We start from the raw sequence: 25119 nt of genomic DNA on the forward strand, positions 1-25119 counted from the left end.
GTCTATAGGGGAGGCTGGGACGGGAAGTCATGTTGTAAATACATCGGGTTTGTCCCGGGTGAATGCAGCGCTCTCTCATTCTTAAATTTGACGTTTTGAGCTGCTTCTGAGATCATTTAGAATTCAGGGACAGGTGACTGACCTGCGGCTGACCTTCCTCTGACCTGCGGCTGACCTTCCTCTGACCTGCGGCTGACCTCTGACCCGCAAAGCTCCATCGATCGGCTCTGAGCTGCTTTTGCCCATCCCATGGAGGTGTGTGGAGAGAAGCCCCCCTGACCATGGTGTGTTCTGTGTCTCCGCAGGCAGCAAGGTGTCACGCCTGCAAGCGGCAGGGAAAATTGGTGGAGACCATTCACTGGAGAGGGGAGATCAAACATTTCTGCAATCAGCAATGTCTGTTACGTTTCTACAGTCAGCAAAATCAGCCGAATCTCGACACACAGAAGGGGCCCGAAAGTTTGCTTCATAGTAAGAAAGGTAAGCGGGACGGGGGTGTTGGCCATTACCAAGATGTGAGAGTGATGGGTAGATTAGCTCTTTACATTGGCAGGGAAGGGTACCCCCTTAGATTGGCGGGTGGAATGCCCCCTCATGTTTGCGGGGAGGGGTGCCCCCTTACACTGGCGGATAAAATGCCTCTTTACATTGGCAGGGAGGGGTTCCCCCTTAGATTGGCAGGTGGAATGCCCCCTCATGTTGGTGGGGAGGGGTGCCCCCTTACATTGGCTGATAGAATGCCTCTTTACATTGGCAGGGAGGGGTGCCCCCTTAGATTGGCAGGTGGAATGCCCCCTTACATTGGAGGGGAGGGGTGCCCCCTTACCATTGGTGGGGGTGCCCTCTTACATTCTCACAGCTCATCAGACTCCCAGCATCCTTTGGAGGAACCCGGGGTAAAGCGGCTGATCAAGCCCCACTTGCCCCCCACTACTGTATACATAGATCTGTGCTGAGTGATATAATAACGAGTATATATATATATATCCATTCTACAGGTCAAAGTGTAGGAACCAAAACAACACCAAATTCACAGCCGAAAACAACGGAGAATAGTCCGGTGAGTATCACTGCCTACATAAAACACAATGATGTGTCTGAAGTCCCGTCATGTCCCGACTACCAACATCACGTACCTTTCTCTGTCTTATACTGCAATTGTCTGAAACAATTCTAATACTAAAAAAGAAACATTGTAAATTGTGTGTCTTTTTTTTTTTTTTCTTGTAGGCTTCACCAAAACCACAATCACCACAGGCGGCCTCCGCTCCTACTCCGCCAACCAGCCCCACCGTCCCGCGCAAAAACAAGGCGGTGATGTGCAAACCCCTCATGCAGAATCGTGGGGTGTCCTGTCGAGTGGAAACCAAAAGTAAAGATTGTCAGACAGGCAAGTGTATGAGCGTGTGTCCCCATAGGACAGATATAACGCCTGTGTCCCCATAGGACAGATATAATGTGTGTGTCCCCATAGGACAGATATAATGTGTGTGTCCCCATAGGACAGATATAACGCCTGTGTCCCCATAGGACAGATATAACGCCTGTGTCCCCATAGGACAGATATAACGTGTGTGTCCCCATAGGACAGATATAATGTGTGTGTCCCCATAGGACAGATATACTGTGTGTGTCCCCATAGGACAGATATACTGTGTGTGTCCCCATAGGACAGATATACTGTGTGTGTCCCCATAGGACAGATATACTGTGTGTGTCCCCATAGGACAGATATACTGTGTGTGTCCCCATAGGACAGATATACTGTGTGTGTCCCCATAGGACAGATATACTGTGTGTGTCCCCATAGGACAGATATAATGTGTGTGTCCCCATAGGACCGATATAACGTGTGTGTCCCCATAGGACAGATATAACGTGTGTGTCCCCATAGGACAGATATAATGTGTGTGTCCCCATAGGACAGATATAACGTGTGTGTTCCCATAGGACAGATATAATGTGTGTGTCCCCATAGGACAGATATAACGTGTGTGTCCCCATAGGACAGATATAACGTGTGTGTCCCCATAGGACAGATATACTGTGTGTGTCCCCATAGGACAGATATACTGTGTGTGTCCCCATAGGACAGATATACTGTGTGTGTCCCCATAGGACAGATATACTGTGTGTGTCCCCATAGGACAGATATAACATGTGTGTCCCCATAGGACAGATATAACATGTGTGTCCCCATAGGACAGATATAACGCCTGTGTCCCCATAGGACAGATATACTTGTAGAGAAAGGGGGTTCTACAAAGTATTGACTCCGGGGGGCGACACACACACACACACTTTTCACATATTTATTTGGATCATTTATCATTTTCCTTCCACTTCACAATTATGTGACACTTTGTGTTGGTCTATCACATAAAATCCCCAAAAAATACATTTATGTTTTTGGTTGTAACATGAGAAAATGTGGGGAATTTCAAGGGGTATGAATACTTTTTCAGGGCACTGTATGTGCGGATTTTACCAAGTAAATAAACTTTGCAGCAACTGACCTCCATAGAAGCAGGCACTGTGGAGCAATTTATCCTCAAATTCAGGTCTTGGCACTCGGCTCTCTAATGCAAACACAGAGCAAATGCAACAGGGGGAGGGGAGGGCAGAATAGAAAAAGTGGGGAGGAGCTTCCTGGAGAGATTGGCTGCAGATGAGCTTTATAGCCTGGGAGTGTGATCGATCTCACAGCACACGATCGATATTCATACGAAGCCCGTCTGATCGGATGTGGTAATTGATTTTCTTTCATTTCTTCCATAGAGGAGGATTGGAAGCCGCAGGTCATCGTTCTGCCCATTCCGGTGCCCATCTTTGTGCCAATACCCATGAATTTATACTCTCAAAAAGTGCCTGTTCCCTTCTCTATGCCGTTTCCGGTAAGTCCGCCATTTTTCTTCACTGGTTTTTTTTTGTTTTTTTCCTTTTTACTGACTTTTTTTTTTGTTGTTGTTTATTTTGTGACTTGTCAATTTATCTATTTTTTTCCTTACTTTTTTTTTCTATGGGACTGATACATTTTGGGGGATTCTTTTTTGTATATTTTTTTCCCCCGTTACTTTAACCCCCTTCCCACCCAGCCCTGGCATCTCTTTAAAAAAGGGTCTGTATACCTGAGGGTGGTGAAAAGGTTTGGAGATCATATGCCCCCTGCGATTGGCTGTCAGTGCTTTCCTAATCAGGAGCCAATCCCAACTGATCGTTAGTGGTGGGGGGAGGGGAACAAGAGTCGTCTTTGAATGCGCTCGATTAGCACAGACACATTGGCTTGCATGTATGGGGGTCCTACATGGAGTGAAGCTTTAACTGATGTCCCCCCTCCCCCTTTGTTAGGTGCCTGTACCTCTGCTGCTTCCCACCACTCTGGAGAGCACAGACAAAATCGTGGAAACCATTGAAGAGCTGAAAGCTAAAATCCCCTCCAACCCCCTGGAAGCCGACATCCTGGCCATGGCTGAAATGATCGCTGAAGCCGAGGAACTCGACAAAACCTCCGACCTGTGCGGTAAGACGGGAAGGGTTTCCTCTGATAGGATTATACATTACGTTGGGTGTGTTGTATTTTATTATACATTATATATTGTGTTTCTTTTGTATGTGATTATAAATCATGTTTGTGTTGTTGTATTTTATTCTAAGCCTCGGCTGTGTATTTTGCAGAGCTTTCCAGTGACCAGAGCGCAGAGAACCTTCTAGAAGACTGCGATATATTCGGTCCCTCTCGGGATGATGTTCTCGCTATGGCTGTTAAAATGGCAAACGTTCTGGAAGAACCCGGACACGATCTGGAGGCCGACTTCCCAAAAAGTAATTCCTTTTCATTAAACATTTCTAGACTGGAGAGAAAAAAAATGCTGCCCATCCCTGAAATAAATGCACATGTCCTATATATTGTCTTTTGAAAAACATTACAAGTAAAGAAATATAAACTCCTCCTTCTTCTTCTTCCTTTCTTCTTTCTTTCTTGTTCTTCTTCTTCTTCTTCTTCTTCTTCTTCTTCTTCTTCTAGTTCTAGTTCTAGTTCTAGTTCTTCTTCTAGTTCTTCTTCTTCTTCTTCTAGTTCTTCTTCTTCTTCTTCTAGTTCTTCTTCTAGTTCTAGTTCTTCTTCTTCTTCTTCTTCTTCTTCTTCTTCTTCTTCTTCTTGTTCTTCTTGTTCTTCTTGTTCTTCTTGTTCTTCTTGTTCTTCTTGTTCTTCTTCTTCTTGTTCTTCTTCTTCTTGTTCTTCTTCTAGTTCTTCTTCTAGTTCTTCTACTTCTTCTTCTTCTTCTAGTTCTTCTAGTTCTTCTTCTTCTTCTTCTACTTCTTCTTCTTCTTCTTCTTCTTCTAGTTCTTCTTCTTCTTCTTCTTCTTCTTCTTCTTCTTCTTCTTCTTCTTCTTCTTCTTCTGAGCCATATTGCCACCATAGGGGGAGCTTGAGATTTACAAAGCATAGCTTTAGATTTCTTGGCATAAAACAGAACTAAGCGCAGAAAGAGCGAGGGGGGAGAATCCTCATCAGTATAACCAAATGGGGCATGATAAGGGATTACCCTCTGCGAAATCCATCGCACTCCTGACTTCCTGTAGTGTGTGGACAATGCTGCGTTGAAACCCAAGTGGTGGTGCCCCCCCCGTGGAGTTCACCCCCCACCCAATCCAGGAGCCTGAGTCCGTCATGTCCCATAGGGGGTGTCCTACAAGCACGCTGTAGGTAGTCCCTGCCTCCAGGGACACCGCGGGAGTGGTGGTAGTTGACTATGTGAGATACAGGATCTAGGACAGCGTCCTTTTTGCCAAGCGACAAAGCCAGAGTAACACAAACTGACCACACAGATCTGCGCTTGGTGTGGTCAGTTTTGAAAGAGGAAACTGCCAGGACTGCCGCGTAGTTTACAGCAAATGATGAACATTGCAGGAGAGATTTAGGAATACACAAAGACGTAAATTTCTTAGGAAAATCCACTCTGACATACTGGGTGACCACTTTATTGGGGGGGGGGGGGGTGACCACTTTATTTGGGAGGCGTCTCTGGACATAGGCGGTGATCGTTTGTGAGGAACTGACACATTTCTTGCGCTGTATAGCAGCTCCGGTAATTCTTCCTTCTGTAAGCCTGAGAATCACAGATTGTAGAAGTTGGAGCAACCGCTTCTCTTCCCATCATTCCAGGCAGTGCGTGAATCTGGCCACGTAAGGCCCGCGGTTTTACCGTGATTGAAATTGTCACCTTTTGTGTTTGGCAGATACGACCGATGCCAATCAGAGCGTGGATTACTTGTTTGACTGCGGCCTGGCGGATGAAGCGCAAGAACAAGATACCCCGAAGGTGGTGAAGAAAGTGAGTATATCTGAGGATTGGTTCCTACACTGTGATGTCATAATGTGGATTCTTCATTTCCTACAGTCCTGGTGCCCAGCCTGCGGATCAGGGCAGAGTGCCGCCTTTTCCCACTTTTATTAAGGCCGTCACAGCCCCTTCAGACACTCTCTGCACTTTCCCTATTGCCTTGTTGAAGTTTTCATCTCTAGCCGTCCCATGTCCCCAGTCTCCAACAATTTCTATAGCATTTCTGCAGTCTCTGATCATCTCCTGTATTATGTCTGCAGTCTCTGATCATCTCCTGTACTATGTCTGCAGTCTCTGATCATCTCCTGTATCATGTCTGCAGTCTCTGATCATCTCCTGTACTATGTCTGCAGTCTCTGACCATCTCCTGTACTATGTCTGCAGTCTCTGATCATCTCCTGTACTATGTCTGCAGTCTCTGATCATCTCCTGTACTATGTCTGCAGTCTCTGATCATCTCCTGTATTATGTCTGCAGTCTCTGATCATCTCCTGTATTATGTCTGCAGTCTCTGATCATCTCCTGTATTATGTCTGCAGTCTCTGATCATCTCCTGTACTATGTCTGCAGTCTCTGATCATCTCCTGTATTATGTCTGCAGTCTCTGATCATCTCCTGTATTATGTCTGCAGTCTCTGATCATCTCCTGTATTATGTCTGCAGTCTCTGATCATCTCCTGTATTATGTCTGCAGTCTCTGACCATCTCCTGTACTATGTCTGCAGTCTCTGATCATCTCCTGTATTATGTCTGCAGTCTCTGATCATCTCCTGTATTATGTCTGCAGTCTCTGACCATCTCCTGTACTATGTCTGCAGTCTCTGATCATCTCCTGTATTATGTCTGCAGTCTCTGATCATCTCCTGTACTATGTCTGCAGTCTCTGATCATCTCCTGTACTATGTCTGCAGTCTCTGATCATCTCCTGTACTATGTCTGCAGTCTCTCATCATCTCCTGTACTATGTCTGCAGTCTCTGATCATCTCCTGTACTATGTCTGCAGTCTCTGATCATCTCCTGTACTATGTCTGCAGTCTCTGACCATCTCCTGTATTATGTCTGCAGTCTCTGACCATCTCCTGTACTATGTCTGCAGTCTCTGACCACCTCTTGTATTATGTCTGCAGTCTCTGATCATCTCCTGTATTATGTCTGCAGTCTCTGATCATCTCCTGTATTATGTCTGCAGTCTCTGATCATCTCCTGTACTATGTCTGCAGTCTCTGATCATCTCCTGTATTATGTCTGCAGTCTCTGATCATCTCCTGTATTATGTCTGCAGTCTCTGATCATCTCCTGTATTATGTCTGCAGTCTCTGACCATCTCCTGTATTATGTCTGCAGTCTCTGATCATCTCCTGTACTATGTCTGCAGTCTCTGATCATCTCCTGTAGGGTTGTCCCGATACCACTTTTTTAGGACCGAGTACAAGTACCGATACTTTTTTTCAAGTACTCGCCGATACCGATTACCGATGCTTTTTTTTTAATGTCACGTGACAGTGTTTTTTTTTTTTCATTTTTTTTTTTTTTTTTAACAGTGCTTGCTTTTTTTTGGGGGGGGGGGGGGGAGGGGGTGAACGTTGTATGTGTGTGTTATTTTTTTTTTTTTTTTACAATTTTTATTTTTTACAATAATATTTCTTTTATTCTTTATTTTTTTATTTTTTTTTTTTTTAATCAGCCCTTTTGGGGGGCTTTGGTGAGATATCAGGGGTCTTAACAGACCTCTGATATCTCCCCCTTGAGACAGAGAAAGAGACAGAGGATAGAGATTCCCCAGTCCCTTTCTCTGCAGCGTCAGCTGCACTGACAATGAATGGAGAGAAGACCGCAGCTTCTCTCCATTCATAAACTGACACATTGTAATCACAGGAGATTACAATGTTTCAGTTATGTGAATGGACAGAGTCAGCTGACTCTCTCCATACAGAAAGGAAGGAGGAGGGGGAGGACGGAGGAACTGAGGGGGAGAACGGACGGGACAGATAAGAGCAGAACGGAGGGGACAGCTGAGAGGGACAGAGGAAAGGAGGGGGCACGGAGGAGGATGCAGTGACAGTCAGCTGTGAGCGATCACCGCTGTGTCACTAAAGCTGGTGAAAGCCGCTGGGGGAGAATCTTGTAACTCCCCCACACACCGATCACAGCTGACAGTTCAGGTATCGGGGGAGGCATCGGGAGCATTTGCCCGAGTACAAGTACTTGGGCAAATGCTCGGTATCGGTGCCGATACCGATACTAGTATCGGTATCGGGACAACCCTAATCTCCTGTACTATGTCTGCAGTCTCTGATCATCTCCTGTACTATGTCTGCAGTCTCTGATCATCTCCTGTACTATGTCTGCAGTCTCTGATCATCTCCTGTACTATGTCTGCAGTCTCTGATCATCTCCTGTACTATGTCTGCAGTCTCTGATCATCTCCTGTACTATGTCTGCAGTCTCTGATCATCTCCTGTACTATGTCTGCAGTCTCTGATCATCTCCTGTACTATGTCTGCAGTCTCTGATCATCTCCTGTATTATGTCTGCAGTCTCTGATCATCTCCTGTATTATGTCTGCAGTCTCTGATCATCTCCTGTACTATGTCTGCAGTCTCTGATCATCTCCTGTACTATGTCTGCAGTCTCTGATCATCTCCTGTACTATGTCTGCAGTCTCTGATCATCTCCTGTACTATGTCTGCAGTCTCTGATCATCTCCTGTACTATGTCTGCAGTCTCTGATCATCTCCTGTACTATGTCTGCAGTCTCTGATCATCTCCTGTACTATGTCTGCAGTCTCTGTCCGTCTCTTTTATCGTGCCCTGAGTTTATGTCCCCATACTGGTGTGTGTGGCCCTTTAAACCCCCATTTTACAATACTGACCCGCCGCTGTCCTGCAGGGTCCTAAGCGTATGATTGTATCGGAGAAGGAGAGCTCCTCGCAGGACTCGGTGTCCAGTCAGCGGACGAGCACCAGCCTGAGTTACACATACGGGGTGAACGCCTGGAAGTCCTGGGTGCAGCGGAAGTATGAAGGGGGAGAGCCCAGCAAAGCCGAGGAAATACGTTTCGGGCGTAAGTTTGGAAAAGGCGTTTTGTTTCCTTCTGATGTCTTTCTACGTTTCTTTTAGTTATTTTTTTTATATATATAAAATGTTGATATATTTATATTTTATTTTTCCTTCAGCTAAACCGATGCGAATAAAGGAAGACATCCTCACGTGCACGGCTGCAGAGCTGAACTATGGCTTAGCGCAGTTTGTGAAGGAGATAACGCGACCGAACGGAGAGCGCTATGAACCGGACAGTATATTTTACCTTTGTCTGGGTATACAGCAGGTGAGCGCTGCGGAGGTTTTCTTGCCTTGATACTTGTAGTGCTAACTAACTTTGTACATAGAAGCGTTAGCCTGTATAGGAGAAATGTGTGCAGCAGGGGGCCCCTCCTTGGCCGTGTGCAGTTGGGGGGGTGGGCCCTCCTTGCCCTGTCTCCACCCAAAAGCCAACCTTCCTTGATGCGTTTCACCACTCCTAGCAAGGAGAGGGAAGATCTATAGACTTTTCCTATCCTTGTGAGCAGCCCATGAGTGGTGAAACGCGTCGAGGAAGGTTGGCTTTTGGGTGGAGGCATTGCTGCATGCAATCAATGCATTGATTTTTTTAATAAAGCCCTGTGATAGGTTCCTAATGCATTGAAGTTTATCAGTTCTCCGGTATCGTCTGATTCAGTTCCTGTGTTTCGTCTTCTAGTATCTCCTGGATAATAACCGGATGGTGAATATCTTCACGGATCTCTATTACCTGACCTTCGTCCAGGAGCTGAACAAGATCCTAACTGCCTGGCACCGGAACTTGACGCCCAATAGTAAGAAATGGGAATGAATGGGTGGGGGGGGGGGGTGGAGGGCGGTAACACCTTTGTATATCTAGACCCTGGGTGGGGGGGGGGGACTGAGCTAAGGTGGGCTCAGGTGTTGCCGGTGACAGGTATGTAGGTGGGCTGCTCTGAGGGCTTTTCCCTGACTTGTCCCCGATTTTCAGGGCTGATGTTGTCACGTGTGGAGGAAGAACATCTATGGGACTGCAAGCAGCTGGGGGTCTACTCCCCCTACGTGCTCCTCAACACCCTCATGTTCTTTAACACCAAGTACTTTGGTTTGCGTACCACCGAGGAGCACATGCAACTGTCCTTCACCAACGTGGTCCGCCATTCCCGCAAGTGTACCACCAGCAGAGGAACAGCGAAAATCCTCAGCATCCGCCACTACCCTCCCTCCAACACCACGCAGAGGAGGTGCAAAGGTACCGCTGATGTCCTTGTCTGATATCACCACACCCACATGTCTGATGTCATCATCACCACACCCACATGTCTGATGTCATCATCACCACACCCACATGTCTGATGTCATCATCACCACACCCACATGTCTGATGTCATCATCACCACACCCACATGTCTGATGTCATCATCACCACACCCACATGTCTGATGTCATCATCACCACACCCACATGTCTGATGTCATCATCACCACACCCACATGTCTGATGTCATCATCACCACACCCACATGTCTGATGTCATCATCGCCACACCCACATGTCTGATGTCATCATCACCACACCCACATGTCATCATCACCACACCCACATGTCATCATCACCACACCCACATGTCATCACACCCACATGTCTGATATCACCACACCCACATGTCATCATCACCACACCCACATGTCATCATCACCACACCCACATGTCATCATCACCACACCCACATGTCATCATCACCACACCCACATGTCATCATCACCACACCCACATGTCTGATGTCATCATCGCCACACCCACATGTCTGATGTCATCATCGCCACACCCACATGTCTGATGTCATCATCGCCACACCCACATGTCTGATGTCATCATCGCCACACCCACATGTCTGATGTCATCATCGCCACACCCACATGTCTGATGTCATCATCGCCACACCCACATGTCTGATGTCATCATCGCCACACCCACATGTCTGATGTCATCATCGCCACACCCACATGTCTGATGTCATCATCACCACACCCACATGTCTGATGTCATCATCACCACACCCACATGTCTGATGTCATCATCGCCACACCCACATGTCTGATGTCATCATCGCCACACCCACATGTCTGATGTCATCATCACCACACCCACATGTCATCACACCCACATGTCATCATCACCACACCCACATGTCATCATCACCACACCCACATGTCATCATCACCACACCCACATGTCATCATCACCACACCCACATGTCATCATCACCACACCCACATGTCATCATCACCACACCCACATGTCATCATCACCACACCCACATGTCTGATGTCACCACACCCACATGTCTGATGTCACCACACCCACATGTCTGATGTCACCACACCCACATGTCATCACCACACCCACATGTCATCATCACCACACCCACATGTCATCATCACCACACCCACATGTCATCATCACCACACCCACATGTCATCATCACCACACCCACGTGTCTGATATCACCACACCCACATGTCTGATGTCGTCATCATCACCACACCCACGTGTCTGATGTCGTCGTCATCACCACACCCACGTGTCTGATGTCCTCATCACCACACCCACGTGTCTGATGTCCTCATCACCACACCCACGTGTCTGATGTCCTCATCACCACACCCACATGTCTGATGTCATCATCACCACACCCACATGTCCTCATCACCACACCCACATGTCCTCATCACCACACCCACATGTCTGATGTCGTCATCATCACCACACCCTCTTGTCTGATGCTTTGTATTCACTCTTCATACACTAATAATTCAAGCTGACCTCCAGGATCAGAAACCTCCATTCCGATATCTTCTGTAACGTCTACAAAAGATTAAAAATGTATCATGTGTGCACCAAATGTACCACCAACCCAGATATTACTCTATAAAATAGTGTGGTGACGTCATCACAGTGCTGTACTTATTCTGTAGGAGGGGCCAGTAAGCCCCACCTACTACAGGAGGTGGCAGTGACTAGACCAGAAGTTCTCTGCAGGCAGCCTGTAGTGGGTGGGGCCCCTCATGTACCGCACACTGATGATGTCACTGCTACTTTTACAAGGTAATATCTGCACTAGGGCTGAAATGATTAATCGATATTATCGATAATAATCGATAATGAAAATCGTTGTCAACGATTTTCATTATCGATTAGTTGGTCCGCACCTTCCTTCTGTCTGTCCGTCCGTTTTAAATCCTCCCTCCCTGTGTCCTCGGCGCCGCCATTTGTGACCAGGCACGTCTGCGCCGCCGCACGTCCACGGCGCGCCTCTCCTCCTCCTTACTGACGTCACCCCCCCCCCCCCCCCCCCCCTGATCTTCTCAGCCCCGCCCGCTGCCTCGAGGGAACAGAGAAAAAATCCTCCCTCCTGTGTCCTCGGCGCCGCCGTTTGTGACCAGGCACGTCCGCGGCGCACCTCTCCCCCTCCTTCTCTTTGCAGACGTCATCCCCACTGATCTCAGCCCTGCCCGCTGCCTCGAGGGAACAGAGAGGCGAGGGCAAGAAGCGAGGAGAGCCGAGCTGCTCATTCATAGTAAAAGGTAGCAGCTAATAACACAGTAAAAACAGCACATTTTTATGACCGGGCACCATCCTAACAGTATTACTGGGGAGGGGAAATGCCCCATCATTGGTGTTCCTGGGAGGGAGGGGAATAGACATAGTGCCCCATTGGTGTTCCTGGGAGGGGGGGGAATAGTGCCCCATTGGTGTTCCTGGGAGGGGGGGGGGAGAATAGTGCCCCATTGGTGTTCCTGGGGGGGGGGAATAGTGCCCCATTGGTGTTCCTGGGAGGGGGGGGGGAATTCCCCATCATTGGTGTTCCGGGGGGTGGCTGCCTGGAGTAGTAGTTCCCCATCATTGGTTTTCCTGGGTGGGAGGAGAATAGACATAGTGCCCCATTGGTGTTCCTGGGAGGGAGGGGGGAATAGTGCCCCATTGGAGTTCCTGGGAGGGGTGGGGGGATAGCGCCCCGTCATTGGTGACCCCGGGAGGAATAGCGCCCCGTCATTGGTGTCCCCGGGAGGAATAGCGCCCCGTCATTGGTGACCCCGGGAGGAATAGCGCCCCGTCATTGGTGACCCCGGGAGGAATAGCGCCCCGTCATTGGTGTCCCCGGGAGGAATAGCGCCCCGTCATTGGTGACCCCGGGAGGAATAGCGCCCCGTCATTGGTGACCCCGGGAGGAATAGCGCCCCGTCATTGGTGACCCCGGGAGGAATAGCGCCCCGTCATTGGTGACTCCGGGAGGAATAGCGCCCCGTCATTGGTGACCCCAGGAGGAATAGCGCCCCGTCATTGGTGACCCCGGGAGGAATAGCACCCCGTCATTGGTGACCCCGGGAGGAATAGCGCCCCGTCATTGGTGTCCCCGGGAGGAATAGCGCCCCGTCATTGGTGACCCCGGGAGGAATAGCGCCCCGTCATTGGTGTCCCCGGGAGGAATAGAAAAAAATGGCACATTACGATTTTTTTTATGATTTTATCCGATTAATCGAAAAAATAATCGGCCGATTAATCGATTATGAAAATAATCGTTAGTTGCAGCCCTAATCTGCACACAAAGTGGATTTCCATCATTTGGTTATTGTGGAATAGATATCGATGAGCGTTTTCCTGCCTGGAGTTCCGCTTTAGCCGGCATTGCTGGCTCTGTCATTGTTTTTTCCTGGAGAATGATTTGCGTTTTTTGTGTCGCCCCTTCTTACAGAAAACGCATCAAAGAGGAAGCGAGAAGAGGACCAGACGCCGTCCTTGGAACAGCTGGAGAACAAGATGAACCCGCTGCGCTGCCCTGTGAAGTTCTACGAGTTCTACCTTTCCAAATGGTGAGAAACTAAATGGGACGGGTCCTCTTTATATCTTTATGGGACGGGTCCTCTTTATATCTTTATGGGACGGGTCCTCTTTATATCTTTATGGGGACGGGTCCTCTTTATACTTTTTATGGGACGGGTCCTCTTTATATCTTTTATGGGACGGGTCCTCTTTATATCTTTATGGGACGGGTCCTCTTTATACCTTTTATGGGACGGGTCCTCTTTATACCTTTTATGGGACGGGTCCTCTTTATACCTTTATGGGACGGGTCCTCTTTATACCTTTATGGGACGGGTCCTCTTTATACCTTTATGGGACGGGTCCTCTTTATACCTTTTATGGGACGGGTCCTCTTTATACCTTTTATGGGACGGGTCCTCTTTATACCTTTTATGGGACGGGTCCTCTTTATACCTTTTATGGGACGGGTCCTCTTTATACCTTTTATGGGACGGGTCCTCTTTATACCTTTTATGGGACGGGTCCTCTTTATACCTTTTATGGGACAGGTCCTCTTTATACCTTTTATGGGACGGGTCCTCTTTATATCTTTATGGGGACGGGTCCTCTTTATGGGGACGGGTCCTCTTTATACCTTTATGGGACGGGTCCTCTTTATACCTTTTATGGGACGGGTCCTCTTTATACCTTTTATGGGACGGGTCCTCTTTATACCTTTTATGGGACAGGTCCTCTTTATACCTTTATGGGACGGGTCCTCTTTATATCTTTATGGGGACGGGTCCTCTTTATATGACGGATGTTTACATTCCTTGTGACAGCAAGAAAAGTGATAAAAAGAAAAATAGAAATAAAATAGCAAAAGACAAAAATGGTAGTAGGCATGTGACAGGTATCCTTTATGGGACAAGTCCTCTTTTTGGGACGGGAATTCTTTATGAGACGGGTCCTCTTTATATCTTTATGGGACGGGTCCTCTTTATATCTTTATGGGACGGGTCCTCTTTATATCTTTATGGGACGGGTCCTCTTTATATCTTTATGGGACGGGTCCTCTTTAGATCTTTATGGGACGGGTCCTCTTTATACCTTTATGGGACGGGTCCTCTTTATGTCTTTATGGGACGGGTCCTCTTTATGGGGACGGGTCCTCTTTATATCTTTATGGGGCGGGTCCTCTTTATATCTTTATGGGACGGGTCCTCTTTATATCTTTATGGGGCGGGTCCTCTTTATATCTTTATGGGACGGGTCCTCTTTATATCTTTATGGGGACGGGTCCTCTTTATATCTTTATGGGGACGGGTCCTCTTTATATCTTTATGGGACGGGTCCTCTTTATATCTTTATGGGGCGGGTCCTCTTTATATCTTTATGGGGCGGGTCCTCTTTATATCTTTATGGGGCGGGTCCTCTTTATATCTTTATGGGGCGGGTCCTCTTTATATCTTTATGGGACGGGTCCTCTTTATATCTTTATGGGACGGGTCCTCTTTATACCTTTATGGGGACGGGTCCTCTTTATGGGGACGGGTCCTCTTTATATCTTTATGGGACGGGTCCTCTTTATATCTTTATGGGACGGGTCCTCTTTATATCTTTATGGGGACGGGTCCTCTTTATATCTTTATGGGACGGGTCCTCTTTATACCTTTATGGGGACGGGTCCTCTTTGTGGGGACGGGTCCTCTTTATATCTTTATGGGGACGGGTCCTCTTTATAGGGACAGGTCCTCTTTATGGGGACAGGTCCTCTTTATATCTTTATAGGGACGGGTCCTCTTTGTAGGGACGAGTCCTCTTTGTGGAAATATCTAGAAGACCCCAAATCCCTCCTTTGCACTTAAAAGCATTTATAACCCCAAGATCGCCATTTTTGAATACTTTCAATTTTTTAAATTTGCGCCACTGACATCCGGGTAAAACCACAAGTGATTTCAGGTCATCATTTCCAGGTTACCATAGTGGAGAGCCGATCAAAGCCGATCCCAGCTTAGTTCAGCTTTCTGACAAGCCGGCTGGTCACTCAGGTCTCCAGGTGGGATGGGCGAGCCTGAGCAAGCCATGGGGGGGGGGAGGGGGGGGGGGATGTCCACATCCCCTCCCACTGCTTGTAATAGCAATCCAGCGGCTAGTTATGCACTCCAATTACTATTACAAGAGAGCCGGGTAAAACGGTAGTGGGGTGATGTCTGCAGCTGCATTTAATCCCCCGTATTTTCCACTTGAAGTCCAGCAACATACTGGTACATCACTGGTCAGCAAGGAGTTACGTTGTTGTGCATTGAGTGTACCCTCCCCCGCTAAGCACATTGATATAGTCCCAACAATACTTCTAAAGTTCCGACTCGTGACGTCATCTTGGCGCAGCGCAGGCCCAGAAAGAGCAGTGAAATCCGGCAGTGCAGGACCTCGGGGAAGTTCAATACTGCAGCAAAAAAAAAAAAATATTAATCCTATACCAAAGAGTTGGAATATCCGCTTTTCTAGGATTGATCCTTTAACAATCCGCTATAGGGGGGCGGTCTTGGATCGATAATTCAGGTTGTACGTAGTCCCTCCATTTATGACAGACTTGTAGGAAGGGACTCCTCAGTAACACAATGATAACCACTTTTCCCCCCACCGTACGACGTCAATGAGCGTTCTCGGGTTTGGAGCGGTTATACCGGGATGGGGGGTGCACCTGCAGACATCATCCCACCATGAAACATTTCAGCCGCCGATTCCCAGTACGGCACAAGTGATTCCTGAACAGCCACTCCGTCACTTCTACGGGTGGCAGAAGGGGGTCCCTGTGTTTTCATCTCACGCAGTGCGGCCCGTGCATTATGGGCGCACGGGCACCGCCCCCCCCATCCATGCGCCTGGCCCCTTCTTTCAGGACACCGGACACATGGCTTCCTATGGTGGGGGTGGTACTTTTTGAAGCACCTGATTGGAGCCTAAGGCTCTAATAGGCTTCAAAATAGGGTGGGCTCAGGGAGCAGAGAGTGCGCCCTGATCCCATCCAATTGTGTGATGATAGCGAATAAATTATCGCTATTTTCACACTAACCTTCCTCCCCGCCAGTCAGGAGGCAGGGCGTCAGACCTGTTTCCTGATTGGCCAAAGCGCCAGGCCACCCTATTGGATGCCTGGCGCTTAGGAAAAAGAGCGGAGGTCGCCGCCGCTCTGGTGCATTGGAGTGGATTTGCTGCGGTAAGTCCCCTCGGCTCTGTCAGAGCCACGAGTGGCTGCACTTGATGGGGCACAGTGAGGCTGCACTTGATGGGGCACAGTGAGGCTGCACTTGATGGGGCACAGTGAGGCTGCACTTGATGGGGGCACAGTGAGGCTGCACTTGATGGGGGCACAGTGAGGCTGCACTTGATGGGGGCACATTGAGGCTACAATTGAGGGTCACAGTGAGGCTGCAATTGAGGGGCACAGTGAGGCTGCACTTGATGGGGCACAGTGAGGCTGCAATTGATGGGGGCACAGTGAGGCTGCAATTGATGGGGGCACAGTGAGGCTGCAATTGATGGGGCACATTGAGGCTACAATTGAGGGTCACAGTGAGGCTGCAATTGAGGGGCACAGTGAGGCTGCACTTGATGGGGCACAGTGAGGCTGCAATTGATGGGGGCACAGTGAGGCTGCAATTGATGGGGGCACAGTGAGGCTGCAATTGATGGGGGCACAGTGAGGCTGCACTTGATGGGGCACAGTGAGGCTGCACTTGATGGGGGCACAGTGAGGCTGCACTTGATGGGGGCACAGTGAGGCTGCACTTGATGGGCACAGTGAGGCTGCACTTGATGGGGGCACAGTGAGGCTGCACTTGATGGGGGCACAGTGAGGCTGCACTTGATGGGGCACAGTGAGGCTGCACTTGATGGGGCACAGTGAGGCTGCACTTGATGGGGCACAGTGAGGCTGCACTTGATGGGGCACAGTGAGGCTGCACTTGATGGGGCACAGTGAGGCTGCACTTGATGGGGCACAGTGAGGCTGCACTTGATGGGGCACAGTGAGGCTGCACTTGATGGGGCACAGTGAGGCTGCACTTGATGGGGGCACAGTGAGGCTGCACTTGATGGGGGCACAGTGAGGCTGCAATTGAGGGGCACAGTGAGGCTGCACTTGATGGGGCACAGTGAGGCTGCACTTGATGGGGGCACAGTGAGGCTGCACTTGATGGGGGCACAGTGAGGCTGCACTTGATGGGGCACAGTGAGGCTACAATTGAGGGGCACAGTGAGGCTGCACTTGATGGGGCACAGTGAGGCTACAATTGAGGGGCACAGTGAGGCTGCACTTGATGGGGCACAGTGAGGCTGCACTTGATGGGGCACAGTGAGGCTGCACTTGATGGGGCACAGTGAGGCTGCACTTGATGGGGCACAGTGAGGCTGCAATTGATGGGCACAGTGAGGCTGCAATTGATGGGCACAGTGAGGCTGCAATTGAGGGGCACAGTGAGGCTGCACTTGATGGGGGGGTTTCGTATTTTTCAGTTTGTGTCCCCCCCCCAAAAAAATTTTGAGCACCAGCCACCACTGTCTCACCGCTTACTTTGTTGCAGGATTTGTATATCTATTATTTCTATTAATCGAACTTCTTTTACCTTTTTCCCGTCAGCCCTGTGAACCTCCGGAACCGCGGGGACCTCTTCTACCTGCAGCCTGAACGATCGTGCGTGGCCGAGTCTCCTTTGTGGTATTCTGTTATTCCTATGGACAAAACCATGCTGCAGAGTATGCTGAGCCGCATCCTAGGCGTGCGAGAAGTGTACGAGGAGCAGATACGCAGGGGGGAGGAGTCTGAGTGATCGTGGCGGGGGGGGTGGGGTGGGAGGAGGAGAAGGAGGCGGATCATTACAAAGGACAACACTGGACTCTATACGGCCCTCCGATCCCCCTGATAGACTGACGGACTGGATCCAAGGGAGTTCGACCGGAGCACAAACAGGACACGCCCCCTTCACCCGCCATTCAAAAAGCTTTATGTTGCTGGAAGAAGTCTCCTCCGCGGAGGGTAAACATTAGGGGCGGGGCTATTTTTTTTTTCTTTCTTTATTTCTTTTTTTTTTTTTTTTTTTTTTAAATTAGATTCTCTATTGTGGATATGAGTGAGATGAACTGGGGCCAATAGGACCAGCTTTATTTGGGGGGGAGGGGAGGGGTTCTCATCTACTACAGGCTTCCGAAATAAAAAAATCTACAATCCATGCCTGAGAACGCGCTCGCTCCTCTGTGCACCCTTCTGTTCTCTGCTTTCACGCCATGTTATCGGTTCCAGGACATATTCACTAAAAGGTGACACGTTTGGGTTAAACTCTCTCTCTCTCTCTCCGCGACGGCCTTTTTTTTTTTTTTTTTTTTCTGCAGTCCTCACATTTCTCCATCAGCTGATTAAGTTTGCTGCTCAGATAAGTTCACACATTAATTTGTTGTTTCGTTTTTTTATTGTCATTTATATATACATTTTTTTTTTTATACTGCCATTGTTGTTTTTAACACTTTACGGTAATCCCCCGACTGACCAGCAGATGTCCTCGCTCCACTCAGTTAATACCCCAACTGACCAGCAGATGTCCCCGACCTCTCAACTCGGTTAATACCCCCGACTGAGCAGCAGATGTCCTCACCTCTTAAACATTCTGGACGCTCTTATTCTGCAGGTGTCGTGTTGTCGAATCGTTTTTTGTTTTTTTTCGGAGTGTTCGAACCGCCTTACCTGCTCGACGTCGTCATAGCTGATCGATTCTCTGGCCTTTTTTTTTTTATTTTATTTTTTTGTCTCTTGAGGGATTTTGCTTGTTCAGGATAAATCGTTGATGGAGCATGTCTTTGGGAGACACCACCCCACCCCCCACCCCATTTCCTGCGACTTGTACAATTGTTCAGATGCTGTTCAGAGTTGTTTTTAGGCGCGTGCACCGAGTACGCGCCCCCCATGTTACCGCTCATCGTGCGCCAGGTCCTGGCAGAGCCCTGTTTGTGGGAATCTTTCATTGCAAATAAAATGGTTTTAATTCCTCCTGAGTTCAGCATAAGAGCCCTGTGTCCGTGTGCAAGGCGGTGTGTCCGTGTGCAAGGCGGTGTGTCCGTGTGTGCAAGGCGGTGTGTCCGTGTGCAAGGCGGTGTGTCCGTGTGTGCAAGGCGGTGTGTCCGTGTGTGCAAGGCGGTGTGTCCGCGTGTGCAAGGCGGTGTGTCCGTGTGCAAGGCGGTGTGTCCGTGTGTGCAAGGCGGTGTGTCCGTGTGCAAGGCGGTGTGTCCGTGTGCAAGGCGGTGTGTCCGTGTGCAAGGCGGTGTGTCCGTGTGTGCAAGGCGGTGTGTCCGTGTGCAAGGCGGTGTGTGCGCGTGTGCAAGGCGGTGTGTGCGCGTGTGCAAGGCGGTGTGTGCGCGTGTGCAAGGCGGTGTGTGCGCGTGTGCAAGGCGGTGTGTGCGCGTGTGCAAGGCGGTGTGTGCGCGTGTGCAAGGCGGTGTGTGCGCGTGTGCAAGGCGGTGTGTCCGTGTGCAAGGCGGTGTGTCCGTGTGCAAGGCGGTGTGTCCGTGTGCAAGGCGGTGTGTCCGTGTGCAAGGCGGTGTGTCTGCGTGTGCAAGGCGGTGTGTCCGTGTGCAAGGCGGTGTGTGCGCGTGTGCAAGGCGGTGTGTGCGCGTGTGCAAGGCGGTGTGTGCGCGTATGCAAGGCGGTGTTGCAAGGCGGTGTGTGCGCGTGTGCAAGGCGGTGTGTGCGCGTGTGCAAGGCGGTGTGTGCGCGTGTGCAAGGCGGTGTGTGTCCGTGTGCAAGGCGGTGTGTGTCCGTGTGCAAGGCGGTGTGTGTCCGTGTGCAAGGCGGTGTGTGTCCGTGTGCAAGGCGGTGTGTGTCCGTGTGCAAGGCGGTGTGTGTCCGTGTGCAAGGCGGTGTGTGCGCGTGTGCAAGGCGGTGTGTGTCCGTGTGCAAGGCGGTGTGCCCGTGTGCGCAAGGCGGTGTGTGTCCGTGTGCAAGGCGGTGTGCCCAAGGCGGTGTGCGCATGTGCAAGGCGGTGTGTGTCCAGAGAGGGGGCGAATGGTTCCGTCTGGGAAGCTCCTATCGGTGCCTCTCCACACTGGTGTTTGAATTAATGTAATGTGGTGTGAGTGGTTCATTGCATGGACTGGAATCGCGGGGCAATGTACAGGATTACCCGACAGGCTCCCTCCACAGGGCCACTGATAAGGCAAGTACAGCCAGTCCACCTGTACTGGGCCTGGGCCCCATCGGTTCCAAAGGGTGGCCCGGCTGTACTGCCTTACTGCAGGCCAATCCTCTTCTGCCTCCCCCTGCAGCACTGCCGGCTTCCCTCCTTTTCCTCCTTCTCACTGCACTGTGGGGGGATTGGTCCCAGCACATGTGCCCCTGCCATCTGCTGTCCGGACCCCCCTGGTCGCCCCTTTTCCCCCCCACCACTGCCGGCTTCTCCTCCTCTCCCTCCCTGTGCCCCTTCCATTTGCTTGTCGGGACCCTCCTGTTTGCCCCTTTCCCCCACAGCGCTGACAGTTTCTCCTCCTCTCCCTCCCTGTGCCCCTCCCATTTGCTGTCTGGACCCACCTGTTGGCCCCTTTCCCCCCCAGCACTGCCGGCTTCCCTCCTCCTTCCCGCTGCACTGTGGGGGGATTGGTCCTAGCACATGCACCCCTTCCATCTGCTGTCATTTACTGACCCCTTCCTTTCCTGAATGAACACAGTGAGCAATTGGTGCCAATCACTCCTGTGTCCATTCATTGCTGAAGCATAGTAATCTGTTCATTCATAACTGTGTTTACTATGCTTCAGTTTGTGAATGAGCAGGAAGTCTGAGCGCTTTCCTATTCATTCATCGGTGTAGAGAAAGGGACTGATAAATCTATGTCCTCAGTCACTTTATGGCCAGGAAGAAGAGGGGGGGGGGAACCCTGTCAGGTAGGCTGTATGGGGCCCAGTGATTGGTTACAACAGCCCCTGGGGTCCAGAATAGGATGACTGCCTGAACCTCACTATGAGCCACCTCTGCAGGAAAACCTGTGTCATTTATGGGGGGGCACAGCGCAGGGCCCTACAATGTAAGGTATAGGGCTCCCTGAATGGAAGATCGGGGGCTGGACGCTGGCAGGGGCTCGTCCTAATCCCTACAGACGGCACCGATCTGAAGGAAAACACCAGCTGGACTCCATAGAAAATTCAAACACTGGTAACTTTATCCATCCAGACAACATGAAAAGAGTCTAAGGAAGAAGAAACTCTGCATGGACTCTGTTCATGGTGTTTGGATGAATAAAGTTACCAGTGTTTGAATGTCCAATGGAGTCCAGTTGGCCTTTCCCTATGGATTTGCTCCTTCCTCTACAAGGTTATAGATCTTGTCCTCAACTGCCCCACCCCCACCACTGCTCCCCCCCCCCAACCTGTGAACCCCGAGCACACACAACTGCTGTCCTCACACAGACCTCTCCCCGGAATAATCCGCAGAACAGGTCGTGTGTGCGTCCCGCCACAGATCCCGGAGAGTGAGAGGCTGGAAACACGGAGCTCCACCCACAATTAAAGCTGAACCCCGGGAGGTGTTCTGTATTATAGAGCACCTTGTGTCATGACTCCGCCTCCTGTACACTCTGCCCAATCACAGCCTGCACTCAGACCATGGCATTGACAAAGTATACAGGGGGCGGAGACAGTAAATAATGTCCTGTAATATGGAACTATCAGACTCACTGCAGAGCTAATTATATAAAAATAAAATCTCGGCACCCGGAGTTCAACTTTAACCTCAGGAAGAGGAGGAGTTGAGATCTCGGGAGCAGTGGGAAGGTTCTAATCATTGCTCCGCCCTCTTCATACCCGGCCTCTCCCATCCACACCTCAGGAGCCCCACATTACTCATTGTGTGTATTGTGCACCCAACGCACGCCGCGCCTTCACCTCCTTCATTTATATCTGTGATTGGAGGAATCAATATGTCCCCTAGACAGTCTGTGAATGGAGGAAAGAATGACCCCATATCTGGTCTATGAATGGATGACCCCATATCTGATCTATGAATGGATGATCCCATATCTGATCTATGAATGGATGATCCCATATCTGGTCTATGAATGGAGGAAAGAATGAGCCCATATCTGATCTATGAATGGAGGAATTAATGACCCTATACCTGGTCTATGAATGGATGATCCCATATCTGGTCTATGAATGGATGATCCCATACCTGATCTATGAATGGATGATCCCATATCTGGTCTATGAATGGATGATCTCATATCTGATCTATGAATGGAGGACTGAATATCCATCTGTTTCTGGGTATAAACATATTCAGGTTGGTAATGAGGCAAAGTATGTCACCTGTAGCAGCCAATCAGAGCTCACCTTCCAGGTGGGTGGTACGGTCTTTGTAACAGAAGTCTGAATGTAGGGGGGGGGGTTGGGTCACTATGGAGGGGGCGGGGTCTGTTCTACAATTATTTGGGTTTATGTTGCAATCATTTCAATTTCATGTTAGTTTCCAATAAATTGTTTTTTTTATTAAAAAAATGTGGAAATTCCGATATTTGACTTTATGAATCCAATAATTGTATTATATCTGGAAATCTGTCTGTTCTATATACACCCCCCGTGTACCCACAACTATATACACCCCCCGTGTACCCACAACTATATACACCCCCCGTGTACCCACAACTATATACACCCCCCGTGTACCCACAACTATATACACCCCCCGTGTACCCACAACTATATACACCCCCTGTATACCCACAACTATATACACCCCCCGTATACCCACAACTATATACACCCCCCGTGTACCCACAACTATATACACCCCCCGTGTACCCACAACTATATACACCCCCCGTGTACCCACAACTATATACACCCCCTGTATACCCACAACTATATACACCCCCCGTGTACCCACAACTATATACACCCCCCGTGTACCCACAACTATATACACCCCCCGTGTACCCACAACTATATACACCCCCCGTGTACCCACAACTATATACACCCCCCGTGTACTCACAACTATATACACCCCCCGTGTACTCACAACTATATACACCCCCCGTGTACTCACAACTATATACACCCCCCGTGTACCCACAACTATATACACCCCCCGTGTACTCACAACTATATACACCCCCCCTGTGTACCCACAACTATATACACCCCCCTGTGTGCCTACAACTACAGTGGAGAGGGAAAGTATTCAGACCCCCTTAAATTTTTCACTCTTTGTTATATTGCAGCCATTTGCTAAAATCATTTAAGTTCATTTTTTCCTCATTAATGTACACACAGCACCCCATATTGTACACACAGCACCCCATATTGTACACACAGCACCTCATATTGTACACACAGCTCCCCATATTGTACACACATCACCTCATATTGTACACACAGCACCTCATATTGTACACACAGCACCCCATATTGTACACACAGCACCCCATATTGTACACACAGCACCCCATATTGTACACACAGCACCCCATATTGTACACACAGCACCCCATATTGTACACACAGCACCCCATATTGTACACACAGCACCTCATATTGTACACACAGCACCCCATATTGTACACACAGCACCTCATATTGTACACACAGCACCCCATATTGTACACACAGCACCCCATATTGTACACACAGCACCTCATATTGTACACACAGCACCCCATATTGTACACACAGCACCTCATATTGTACACACAGCACCCCATATTGTACACACAGCACCCCATATTGTACACACAGCACCTCATATTGTACACACAGCACCCCATATTGTACACACAGCACCCCATATTGTACACACAGCACCCCATATTGTACACACAGCACCTCATATTGTACACACAGCACCCCATATTGTACACACAGCACCCCATATTGTACACACAGCACCCCATATTGTACACACAGCACCCCATATTATACACACAGCACTCCATATTGTACACACAGCACCTCATATTATACACACAGCACCTCATATTGTACACACAGCACCCCATATTGTACACACAGCACCCCATATTGTATACACAGCACCCCATATTGTACACACAGCCCCCCATATTGTACACACAGCACCCCATATTGTACACACAGCACCCCATATTATACACACAGCACTCCATATTGTACACACAGCACCTCATATTATACACACAGCACCCCATATTGTACACACAGCCCCCCATATTGTACACACAGCACCCCATATTGTACACACAGCACCTCATATTGTACACACAGCACCTCATATTGTACACACAGCACTCCATATTGTACACACAGCCCCCCATATTGTACACACAGCCCCCCATATTGTACACACAGCACCCCATATTGTACACACAGCACCCCATATTGTACTCACAGCACCCCATATTGTACTCACAGCACCCCATATTGTACACACAGCACCCCATATTGTACACACAGCCCCCCATATTATACACACAACACCCCATATTGTACACACAGCACCCCATATTGTACACACAGCCCCCCATATTGTACACACAACACCTCATATTGTACACACAGCACTCCATATTGTACACACAGCCCCCCATATTGTACACACAGCCCCCCATATTGTACACACATCACCCCATATTGTACACACAGCACCCCATATTGTACACACAGCACCCCATATTGTACTCACAGCACCCCATATTGTACACACAGCACCCCATATTGTACACACAGCACCCCATATTGTACACACAGCCCCCCATATTATACACACAACACCCCATATTGTACACACAGCACCCCATATTGTACACACAGCCCCCCATATTATACACACAACACCCCATATTGTACACACAGCACCCCATATTGTACACACAGCCCCCCATATTGTACACACAGCACCCCATATTGTACACACA

The 25119-nt window shown here is 49.3% G+C and overlaps 1 protein-coding gene across 1 annotated transcript in view; it reads left to right on the forward strand.

Moving 5' to 3' along the window:
• ZMYM3 (zinc finger MYM-type containing 3) overlaps positions 1-19239 on the forward strand; it is a 61155-nt gene extending 41916 nt beyond the window's left edge. The window contains exons 13-25 of the mRNA XM_073600794.1: positions 306-480; positions 999-1060; positions 1231-1390; positions 2779-2894; positions 3349-3520; positions 3676-3822; positions 5239-5333; positions 8234-8408; positions 8521-8672; positions 9084-9198; positions 9375-9635; positions 13139-13256; positions 17834-19239. Coding sequence (XP_073456895.1) covers positions 306-480; positions 999-1060; positions 1231-1390; positions 2779-2894; positions 3349-3520; positions 3676-3822; positions 5239-5333; positions 8234-8408; positions 8521-8672; positions 9084-9198; positions 9375-9635; positions 13139-13256; positions 17834-18023 — 1938 coding nt within the window. The 3' untranslated portion in view covers positions 18024-19239. The remainder of the gene's footprint in view (positions 1-305; positions 481-998; positions 1061-1230; positions 1391-2778; positions 2895-3348; positions 3521-3675; positions 3823-5238; positions 5334-8233; positions 8409-8520; positions 8673-9083; positions 9199-9374; positions 9636-13138; positions 13257-17833) is intronic.
• Positions 19240-25119: the final 5880 nt, after the last annotated feature.

This window comes from Aquarana catesbeiana, linkage group LG09 (assembly GCF_042186555.1).
Source record: "Aquarana catesbeiana isolate 2022-GZ linkage group LG09, ASM4218655v1, whole genome shotgun sequence".
NCBI classification, from domain to species: Eukaryota; Metazoa; Chordata; class Amphibia; order Anura; family Ranidae; genus Aquarana; species Aquarana catesbeiana.